At 45.0% G+C, this 12,234-nt stretch overlaps 1 protein-coding gene across 1 annotated transcript in view; it reads right to left on the reverse strand.

Moving 5' to 3' along the window:
- Positions 1 to 12,234, reverse strand: part of LOC311233446 (short transient receptor potential channel 4-like) — a gene marked incomplete at its 3' end in the record, with an annotated part of 190,065 nt that overhangs the window by 114,180 nt on the left and 63,651 nt on the right. The window contains exon 3 of the mRNA XM_084320413.1: positions 6,957 to 7,175. Coding sequence (XP_084176539.1) covers positions 6,957 to 7,175 — 219 coding nt within the window. The remainder of the gene's footprint in view (positions 1 to 6,956; positions 7,176 to 12,234) is intronic.

Raw genomic sequence — 12,234 nt, forward strand, 5'->3', positions numbered from 1 at the left:
TGTAAATGATGGATTAGTCACTAACAATTCATGACAGCTTATATAGCTCAACTGGTTAGTGCCATGCCTGTAGACCATGGCCCTATTCCCCGTACCTGGTTCAACTAAGTCGATCAAGAGTCCCATTATCCAGATTCAGTTAACCCGATGTTTGAAGCCGGGATTTTCCTGTTCCTCGAAGGTGGATTCAGTCTCGTTAACTCGAACCAGACTTGAGACCCAGGATAAGTGCGCGCGGCCGCTTCAGTTGAAAAGCCAGCACGTATCGATAGCAGAGATCCTGATTTTCTAACGGCATTGATTGATTAATTGATTTAAAACTTTATTAACAGATTGCAGTACGGCTCAATCGCCTCGCCGACAAGTTAAATGCGTTATCTATAGGCTAATTTTAAGTCCCTCATTACCTCAATCAATCAGATTATATTTCTTTAAACTTGCCTGCTGGCAGTAGGTTTATGGATTGAATAATCAAATGAGATCTTGCTAGCGAAAATAATTAGTTAAACTGTTATACAGAATAAGGATACGGCTCTCTTACCCATTGATTGATGTATGGTGGAAGTTTTACTTATCTGCACTGTGGTGTAACGGTTTCTGCTTTTGACTTTCACGCAGACGGCCCGGGTTCGAATCCTAGTCTTTTCCTTCTTTTTGCAATGTAGGAATAATTCAATTTGGTGCACGTTGAGAGCTATATAAAGAATGACATCCTCAATGCATGTAGATTTATAATATTTTAACTTAAAACTAGGCTACTTTTGCGTATAATCATTAATATTATATTCCAAAAAATTATATTGGAAACGCGGGGTTTCGAACACCGGTCGCCCGGTTGACAGGATTGAGCACTACCGCTGCGCCACTGTGCCAGACGGGATAAATTCATCGTTTATCCATTAATAGACGAAAGACCCGTGTTTAGAATATCTTTTCTTTTGAATGAAGTTTTATCTCTTTATTCTCAAATGCATTAATGTGACGTCAACGGCTCATTCAATTTCTCAAATCCGTCAAACAGCGCATCTCATCAGACATTTTAATCCCAGTTACAATATCACACAAAAACCACAATTGCATAGACACTTCAATTTTATGCTTGAATGAAACACAATCCCGGGCGCTCCGTTAAGCAAATCTACAGGGGAGAATATATGAAACTAATCAGAGCCAAACGGCCGATTCATTAAAAATATCCCAGCGGGATTCACATTTGCAATGCGCCGTTATTAAAATAACCACATGCAGCGTGTATCACGACTCCGAGCGCCGTATATGACGTGCATTATTTTATTTAGGACAAAGTAAATCTATAGGCTCAATATGATTTATTATCAGCATTTAGTTCTATTTATTATACATTTCAAAAGCCCCCTCTAGGAAAACGAAGCACAGAAACGTAATTCAGAATGGTATAATGCAGATCCTAGACTGTGAGAATCATTTCAGGAAGCGAGCTGTCATTTCTTTGCGGGGGCGTGGCCATGGTTCATCCGGCTAACTGAAGTTAACCCTGCTCCCGACCAGGCTCAAACTTTTTGATCTGTTGTCATGGTGATTTAGACAATCGAGCGTCGGGGAATGGGAAGGTCCGGCTTAAGTCAGACTTGACTGGAAATTATCCGGCTAACTCAGTTATCCAGGTACGGGGAACGGGGCCATGGTCCCTGGTTCAAATCTCTTGCTTACTTTTTTTTCTTTTCGTAACGTTAAATAATCTATCCACTCTGGTGTCCCAAAAAGGACAATAACACCACCTTATGCATACTGCATCTTATGTGAATACTGTGATACTGTGAATACTGTATATTTCAGTTGGTTAGACAATTCTATTGACTTAAATCTATTGTTTACACTGCTTGTGTTGTTTTCACCTGTGTACCCCCCCCCCCCATGCTGCTATGATGCCTGAATTACCCCAAGGGGATCAATAAAGGAATATCTTATCTTATCAACCAGAGTGGATAAATTAATTAACGTTACAGAAAAAAAATAAGTATCCAAGACATTTTTACCGGCATTTCTAAGCACTTTAAACTTACCAGAACTTTAGCGCACATAAAGTAGGGTGACCAAACGTCCTCTTTTGCCCGGACATGTCCTCTTTTCACGCCCTGTCCGGGGCGTCCGGGGGGGGGGTTTATAAATTCATGGAAATGTCCGGGGTTTCATTGTTTTTCAGTTTCAGTTTCAGTTTCACGGCCCTTTGCGAGCATCAAAAGGCTCGGGACTGCATTTTTCGCAGAACATATTAATTACCGAATTAAAGCGTTATTTGTTATCGTTTGAATGCCATCTGAATCGCCAAAATCCGTGCCTCTTTGAAATTGAAAATGAATAATAATAAAAAACAAGTAATAAACAGATTAAAAAACAAACAAGCAGGAGTATAGAATGAAGTGTAAACGTATGTATTCCTACCCCCTTGATTGATTGATTGATTGAAAACTTTATTAACAGATTGCAGAATGGGTACAATACAGTACGGCTCAATACACACAATTGTTAAGGGGATGCAGACCAGAGAAAGACTTTCGTCTTGTTTACATCAGGGTCCCACATTTTCAATTCATCATAACATATGACATACATGACATACAGATAGACAGTATTCAGATGGCCATGCCCGCTTCGATTGTGCAAAGTATCATTAAGTATCTCGAGGCTGGGGCCAGCATGTCCTCTTTTTTGGAAATCAAAATATGGTCACCCTAACATAAAGTCACGCGGAAACAGCTGTTCTTGGAGGCAGTACTGTGATACGCATTTGCATTTCAGCGTCCTGCTACGCTCATAGCGAGGGGGGCGTACTAGCGTAGGTCAGTGGCCAATCAGAGCGCAAAACGGGAACCCGCAAACACAAATTTGTTGTGGAAAGTATAGACGCGTCCTGATCTCCTGCAAGTCTGTGAAATTCATTGTTAGTAGTAAAAGCTAATTAATCTGTCTATTTTCCTCCAAGACTTTTATTCTTTTATTTTTGTATCCATGGTTAGCTTACTGGGGGGTCAGAAACTCAAGATTAGCCAGCTGCAGACGGCAGGGAGAGGCGCAAAGCTTTGTGCAATTGCAGCATGTCCCGCCCTGCTTGTGTGTACCATTTAGCGTATGTGTATTGTAAATACAAAATTAATTAAGCCAGTTTAGCCCATGCTGCTGTGTCTTTCAGCACTATTTCTGATATCTTATATCAATCAGTCAGGCTTGGAATGTAACATTTCGGGTTTTGATTCGGGCTCGGGCTTCAAATGTTGCATTACAGTTGGGCTTATTGTCGGGCAGGGTCTGAACGTCATGGCTTTCCCCACCTAAACTGCTGGCACAGCCCAAATATTTTAAATATGGTTTATATAACCCCACCATGTAAAGCGTCTTTGGGTACCCAGAAAAGCACTATATAAGTCTGATGTATTATTATTATTATTATTATTATTATTATTATTATTATTATTATTATTATGAAAAGCATTTTGCTTACTGTAACTTTAACACTGTAGCTTTGTGAACTGGAATCCCTCCTTGAAGGAGAAGGCTTTGCTTATCTCACAGTTGGAGACAGTGAAGAGAAGTGAGCAGTGATACAAGATTAGAAATCACTCCACGTAGAAAACACTCCACGTAAGGATTGGGGAGAAAGAAAAAAATATATATATCAGAGCACAAAATAACCAGAAAAATCTCTTTATATAAGGAACCGTCAGAGCTACATGGCCTGTGTTCCCCTGATATTCCTCCAATGTAATCTGTCCCACCACAATTCGTAGCCATAAGCCTATTATAAAAACATAGTCATTTGGACAATTTTCAAAATAGAAAGCATAATACATTCAACCAACGTCTGGCCGCCCTCAAAATCTCTGGCTTAGGAGCAGAGAGCGGCAGTAGATGATACGCTATTTCTCCCAGACAGCCTTTTGGAATAGGCAATGAGCCTCACTTGAGAAGCTCTGGCAGCGTCAGACTGATCTATTCTCGCAAGCCTTCTGTGTGGCGGGTAGTAGTGCAGCGCTTGCTTACTGAGCCATTAGGGTAAGGAGAATATCTGGCTGCTGATTGATGCCACAGCCTGAAGGAACTGGCCATTTATGCTCCCTGAATCTCTGTCCTGTCCACATCCACATGACAAACAAATTCAATACGCCTTTCTATCTGCTTTCCTCTCTTTTGCTCTTTCTCTCCTCTCTATTCTTTTGTATCTCTCTCCTCCTCTCTCCCCTTCATTTTCTCTTTTTCAGAGCCAACAACAGCACCACTCCTATACCAGACTCTCTTTTCATTAAAAGTAAGACGCGATCGTATGCGAGTGTGTCTGTGAGTGAAACAGTGTGCCTATGGCAGTGAGAGGCGATAGGAAGAACACAACAGCAAATAAACCTACCCTGTGAAGCACAAATAAAAAAGGCATTAGCAACTTCAGAAGCCAGAGGGTTTTTTACTATCCAATAGCATTGTGAGGCTGAACAACAGGACCCATTGACTATTTAAATGTGTTTAAGAAATAAAAAATACAAATTTACAGACTTGTTTTAAATAGCTAAAAGCTAAAAGTGATGTTGTAATTTTGCAACCGAGGGCCTCACAGAGTTAAAGGTCCCCTCCACTCAAACACATGCTTGTTCTACAGTTAACTCCTCTCTGAGGCATGACTTTGACTACAGATTATGATTTGTGCTAGGGCTGTCCCCGACTAAGGATTTGGATAGTCGACTTTGATTGGGCGAAAATAGCCGATAGTCGACTATTAGTCGACTATGAAATTTGTTTTTGTTGAAAAAAATACATTATTATTGTTTTTTGTTGTATCATTCCATTTGGGCTGTGGGGGTGCTTAATGTCTGAAGGAGTCTTGTCCTCTGCGAAAGCATGCAATTGGTCCACTGATGGATACATCTTCATATTTGTCTAGTCTAGTGTGTTCATTAGATGGGTGAAATCCTCTTTCAGTGCCTCTGTGCCTATTTTCTTAGGCAGTTAGCCTCTGGTATGCGTGCCATTAGCGTTAGACACGCTTCTAGGCCTCTTTTCTTTTGGAAAGAATGATAACAAAAATTATTAAAAAAATTAAAATTAAATTAAAATATTATAATTTTTTTTTTTTTTTTTGCATTCGACTAAGAGGTTGGCAGTCGACTACGGCTCCTCTCTATCGATTAGTCGACTATTCGACTAATAGGGGTCAGCCCTAATTTGTGCAGAACTTGTCACCAGAGCTCCCATTTCACATCCTTCCACTGAAGGGGCTTCTCTGTACTTCCTTAAAGTCTGATCCACCTGTGCTGTGTGACATAACTACTCCTGGCAACCACTGCCCAGTTGGCCACACTGTCATCCAGGACATCCAGGCCTCCTGCTGAGGTTTGAACCCAGGACCTTCTTGCTGTAAGGCAACAGTGCTAACCACTGTGCCATCGTGCCACCCACCGCTATGATCTATTATCTCTTATCTATAGGTCTACATCTATTAGATGTTCAAGGAATATAAGCCAACCCAATGTAATACACTATTAAACATATGAATAGCTATGCCCTATGCCCTATTGTAAATATAACTAACAAGATACTTCATCAGATTATCATGACATTAGTACAGATGCTGACTAGACGTCGGGAACCATGTCTGCAAACAGGTAGTAAAAACAACAGAAGCAGTGTAAACAAATAAGTCAATATAATTGACTATCTAACTAACTGAAATATACAGTATTCACAGTATCCACAGTATCACATAAGGTGCAGTATGCATAAGGTAGTTTTATAATTTACTATCTAACTAACTGAATGCTATCACTTCATCATTCTGACTGTATTGGTATCACCTGGAGAGTGGTTTTATTATCTGCATTGTGTTTCACATCTCGGGTCATTAAGGATAACGGAACAGCTAAATGCATGCAGAATGCTGGCGAGGTGTCGGCTAATGTCCACAATGATAGATGAAGGAGAATAACGAGCACAGCCCGCCCCCATACTGTTATGCATGTCTAAATGACACTGTGTGTGGATCATCTCGCCTCCTTATTAATTTCAAATGTGAAGGTAGTTGATGAGAGAGAAAGAGAGAGATAGAGAGAGAGAGAGGGAATCAACAGTACGCATCATTATAATGAAAATCATAACTGGCCAGCAAGTTATTAAATGTGATGCCCCTCCATTCCCAAATTGTGTAGTCTCTCTAAATTAAATGGATTCCAAAGTAACATTGTAAGTTGTAATGGAAACACTGCATGCGCTCTGTTATATTATCTCGTTTGCACGTGTCCTCAGCACCCTGTAGGTGTTCATTTGCATACTGAGCGGGAGAGCAAAATCCGATCACAAGTGGTCACTCGAGATGCATGTGGAGACACATTCCAATGGCTGCTATGACATAACAAACAACAAATGCATGATGCCTCATTACTGGATCCGGTAAACAAGTCAGAGGGGAACAGCAATGTGCTTTTCCAACGTTTTTACCCACAGAACTACGGAGACCACTACACAAACATTCCATGCAAGGCCTCTATTATAAGATATTTGAAAATAGCTTCGACTTAACCCACCTGGAGACAAATCACGTTTCTAAGAATTAGACTTGTCTCCCAGACAAAGCTAAACTTCGGGGCTGTGTCCCATATTTATTTATTTCAGATCCCCATTAGTCACTGCATGCCTCAGCAGCAATTATTCTTCCTGGGGTCTGGATACAAACATATAAAAATCAAACAAGAATAATCACTAAAACAACATAAAATAAAACAAATATCAATAAAATACCAATAAAATATACAAACAAATATAGAACAATAAACAAATCAAAATCTGACATACAAACAAATATAGAACAATAACAAATATACAAACATATAGAAGAAATCAAATATCAATAAAACAACAAATATCAATAAAACAACAAACGGAAACATCTCAGAAAAAACAAAAACCATATCCTCATCCTCATCATTCCAGCCCCTCACCTGCATCCCCCCGCTGGGCTTCTTGTGGTTGAGCAGCAGCTCCACGGCCCCCACCACCTCCTTGCGGATGGCGTGCAGCAGCGCGTCCCCGATGTAGACGTTGAAGCTCAGCAGGAGCTCAATGATCTCCAGGTTCTCATTTTCAATGGCGATCAGCAGAGCTGTCCGGCCCAGAGGATCGATGCAGTTGATGTTGATCTTGAAGTAGATCTCTGCCTCCTGGCGAAGACGTGTGATGACAGTCAGTGTTCACTCTCTCAACTTTCAGATGCAGTGGTTATAGTAAGAGTGTAACTGAGGGGTTACAAAACCCTGACTGTATTAAAGATTGTGATAGATTAAACCACTACTACATATTATTATTACTTGCCAGACAGTACAGTTAAATATGGCAGACACTCAGAATAGACGGCACGGTGACAAGGAGATATAATTTACAGTATTTATTATTATGCAGCAAATATACAAATGGGAATGACTTGGTCGCTCTTTTATGGCGAATGATATTAGAAAGTCAGCGAGTAGCAAAGTCAGTGGGAATGAATAATTCCTAAGCTAGGTATACTAGACCAAACGCCGCCTGGCGTGGGATGGCAATATAGGGGGGCAAACGAGGGTACCGCTGGAGACAGGTGATATCCTCCCAGAGTTGTAAGCTCCAGAGGAAGGAAGAAGGTACGGATACTCAGGCTGTTCACTTAAAGAAAAGGGGTTCTCATACGGATCCGGTCTTTATAATCCAAGTGCTCAGTAGCAAGGTAATAGCTGTAATGCAATGCTCGATAGCAATGATGATAGCCAGCCAGCTTCGTCCTCGAAGCTAGCCCGAGGTAAGATCTTCAAGGTAGTTAAATCCAAACAACAGTGGGTATTAACGATGCTCTTCTCCACGGTACTACGTTCCACAATGAATGAATGAATGAATGAATGAATGAATGAATGAATGAATGAATGAATGAATGAATGAATGAATGAAAAACTTTAGGAGTAGGTAGGAGTGGGGGGGGGGGGGGGGTTGGGTAGGAGGGGTGGGTGGGGGACACTGTACAACTGTACAAACAACACTGTACATTGGATTATTGACAAGACCATACTTGGTAATTTACTGTACATTGGAGGGGGTTGTGTTCGGACATTTACAGGGGCCAGTTTCGAGTTGCAGTCTCCCTTAGGTGTTTTTTGAGAGTGTTTTTGAAAGTGGGTAGTGATTCACATTCCTTTACAGCTTTGGGTAGGGCGTTCCACATTGATGTGGCATAATTGCGAAACGTGTTTAGTCCCTTGTTTGAGCCGAATCTGGGTTTAACATGATTTGTGGAGCTCCCTCTGGTGTTGTGATCGTGGTATTCACTGACCTTTGGGAAGTATTTTGTCATGTACATGGGTACCTTGGTCGTGTAGTGTATCTTGTAGACCAGGCCCATTGCAAGTTGCTGTACTCTGTCGTCTACTCTAAGCCATCCTAGGTTGTCAAAGTGGGCAGGGGTGAGGTGGGTTCTAGGAGTAAGGTCAAGCAGTAGTCTGACCAGTTTGTTTTGAGATGTTTGTAATTTTGTTTTTAGCGCCTTTGAGGTGCTTTGGTACCATGAGGTGCAAGCATAGTCGTAGTACCCTTGAATGAGTGCTCCTGCTAGAGTCTTCAGGGTATTCTTGTTTACCAGTGAGGAGATCCGGTACAAGAATCGATCACTATAATCCAACCAATAATGGTTCTACAATATCGCCGCGGTAGGTTCCAATGCGCACATGTCCAATAGTTCTGCGACTAGGCCCTCCTCGTGTGCTGGCACTAATTACTAAGTCCACACACACTTGCTAAGGTTCACACTAGTTACTAAACGAATGAACTGCTTGTTAATGCTGCACACCGAACGAACTGCTGTAATACGATTCACACTAAATGACGACTCTTTACTTCACATTAAGTTAGGTCGAACTTGACTATGCTATACGCTAGGTGCAGCTACTGCTGTTGCATTACTCCGGACGAACTTCACGTTACTGCATTAGATCGAACCGATACGAACTTCACCGAACACTGACGAACGAACCAACTACTGTTTGCGCCCTCCACGATATATATACTTAGAGGGCTTTCTAGTGCGCAGCCGAAGCTCTTGTCTGGGATCAATGCGCTGGCCCCAGGCATGTCCCAACATGTCCAGACTCGTCTTTGAACCTGTCTCAGGGGCGCGGTTCTTGGCGCCGCCAACGTCAAGGGCATTATCCAATGAGGAAAGCGAATAATGCTATGATTCAAACGGAGGCGTAAAGGGATATAGCTTATATATATAAATAATATACAAGTTATATAAAACAATAAAACGTAGATTCTCAATGTTAATCTGGCCCTTCAGAACAGCCGCCTCCTAATTAGTCCGCACCTAATTAGTAAAGGGAGCACAGATTAATATTAGGGTCCAGTCAACTTCTCCATACTTGTTGTGAGGAGTAGGGCAATCTACAAAGTCAGTGGGTCATGGTCGTCATCAGGGGAGTCAGGGATCTCCGGCAACTCTATCAACTTCGCCACAGGTCGGGTGTAAGTCCGCCCTTGGACTATGACTTCTGCCGCTCTGACCTTCCCATCGGCACCAGTAATCACTCTGCTCACGCGGCCGGCCGGCCACGTAGCTCGGGGTAGTGACTGGTCTATTATCATGACGACTGTGTCCACCTTCAGGTTGTCCCTGTCCTTTACCCACTTCTGACTGGCTGGAAGGGATGGTAGGTAGCTTAGGAGGAAGCGGGCCCAAGACTGGTCGATCTGTGCTTGGTTGTGTCTCCACATCCTCCGTCCGTTCCTCTCGTCCTGTCTGTACACCGTCTGAGGAGGGGCCGTGTCCGGCCGCCCCATCAAGAGGTAGTTTGGGGTGATGGGTTCGAGGTCAGCTACGTCGCTTGGAGCGTAGCTGAGGGGGGTGGAGTTCGGAACTCCCTCTTCTTGAGCCCACGGTTCTCTCACAGGCATCTTAGCCCGCTTCAAGAGTGGGGTTGCGTGTCGGAACACTCCGTCGACCTTGACTCTCGTAGTCCTTTGCTCTAGTAGAGCTATGGCGTACTTGTCCTCCTTGGAGCGAACTAGTTTACGTTGGTTCTTGAATGGCAGCGAGCCTAATGTCCATAGTCTCTCGCCGTGCTGCAAGAGGGTAGTGTCTTGGTCACTCACCTTCGTGTAAAGGCAGCGTGTGGATGTTGGTTGGCTGGCAGGTCCGTAGAGGGGGCCCTGGAGCGTCCACCCCAGTCGGGTCTTAACCGCGGCTGGGCATCCTTTGGGTCCGATGTGGGCCGCCTTGATTGGGACAATGAGGTCCGCGTGGTCGGAGCCGATGAGTAGGGTCGGTGTGGCGCCGTCGATGAGCGGTATAGGCAGTCTGCGTAGGTGAGCGTACTTCTCCATCAGCTGTGGGATGGGGTAGTAATAGCGTGACAGACCTATGTCGTGGCCTGTGAACACCTTGGTGATGCTGTACCGCTTCTCGGGCTGCTCGACCGCTGCTATAGTGAATGAGACGTTTTCACCCTTTATTGTTTTTAAGTCTCTATGAATGGTACGGATTGTCATTGTTTCCTCGGTACCCCGCAGGCCCAACTGGGTTGCGGCGGAAGCGAGGAGGAGAGTCTTTTCTGACCCGTCGTCGAGGACGGCGTAGGTGTCGAGGACCTTGTCCTCGTAGCTCAGGAGCACTCTGACCACCTTGATGAGCACTCGGGGGCTCCCACTATACGTGGGGTCGATGTGGAGCACTTCTGTCGGTGAGTTGCCTTGTAGAGCTACTCTTGTCTTGTGGACCTTGCGCAGTGACTCGCAGTAAGCGGAGTCATGCGTGTTAGCCTTAAGCCGCTGATCCATTTCAGCGGGGGTCAGTGTCTTGTGGTCGTCGCACTGTGACAGCCAGTGTCCGCCGTGGCAGTAAAAACAGGTGATCTTCCATTCCTCTTTGGCGGGGGGGTTGAGGCTGGCCTGTGGTGACACCGACTCGGCCTGGTACATAACCGTGATGGGCCTACTTTGGTTTCCTGGTGGGCGTTTATTGCTCTCGTGCAGGACTTCTAGGTGGGCGCCGTCACACTTGCCGCACCTTTTCTTGAGGCGGCACTCAGCTGCCATGTGGCCGCGCGCCCAGCGGAAGCAGCAGCGTTTATCCTTAAGCCACTGACCTATTTCGGCTGTAGTTAGTTCTTGGAAGGCGTCGCACTGCGACAGCCAGTGTTCACTGTCGCAGTACTGACAGGCGGCCTTCCATTTCTCCTTGGCGTGGGGGTTGTGGCTCGTCTGCCGTGACACAGCCTCGGCCTGGTGCATCACGGTCACGCACCGGCGGTTGTCGTTGAACCTTCTCGGTCCATCTTTAGGGTTAGAGCCACCCCACGCGAATGTGTCTATTCGTAGACTGCTGACCTCCCTGGCTAGGAAGTCAGCAAGGTCTAGGAGGGATTGTTCTAGGCCGTGGGGGTCACGGTGGTCTCTCTGCCGCCGAAAACGCTCTTGACGGGCTGGGGGGAGCTTCTCCAGTATCCGCTCCACGTTTGAGTTGGCGTATAGCTCGTGCATCCCCTTCTCTCCTTGTGACCCGAGCATCCCTACCAGGGATTGTACTTTTATAGATAGGTCATCCAGGGCTCTATTGTCTTTAGCTGGGGGGAGGCGTTCAATCTCCCGTATCTCTTGAATTACATAGTCCCATGTACGTCCATAACGCGCGTCGAGGGCCACCAGGGCATCAGAGTAGGGGGTTCTTGAGTTAGAATATGCCAGCGCTATGTTGTGCGCTCTGGGTACTTTAAGGTGCTTGAGGAGGATGGCATATTTGTAGGACTCGTCCTGTACTTCGGACATAATAGTCTCTAAACACATATGTAGTTCAGTATACTGTGCTCTGTCCTCACGCGTAAAGTCTGGGAATGTGGGTGTCCCAATGTAAGATGCCATGGATGGCTGTGACACCGATGCGCGTAAGGGGAGAGGCCTCCTTGGCGAGTCTCCCCGTACGTGGGGTCGTGGGTTAGTGCTGGGTGGGAACCAGAGGCCGAGCCCCCAGGTACTGCGCCTCGGTGCTGACTGTTGATTAAACTCACCCCTGGGTTGGGTCGGGGGTTCGTAACGCAGCGTCTCGGGGCTGAGGTCGGGGCTGTACTGTTCCTCCTGGTCCGAGATGGGTTTGTGCGTGGGGGCTTGATGTCCTCCCTCGTCCTCCGCTAGGTCTTGAAGTCTTTTGGTTAGTTTCTCGGCGACGTAGGCAGGTTCTTCCCGTTGGCTGGGTCCCGTGTAGATTGG

The sequence above is a fragment of the Notolepis coatsorum genome (assembly GCF_963971535.1).
Source record: "Notolepis coatsorum genome assembly, chromosome: 8".
NCBI classification, from domain to species: domain Eukaryota; kingdom Metazoa; phylum Chordata; class Actinopteri; order Aulopiformes; family Paralepididae; genus Notolepis; species Notolepis coatsorum.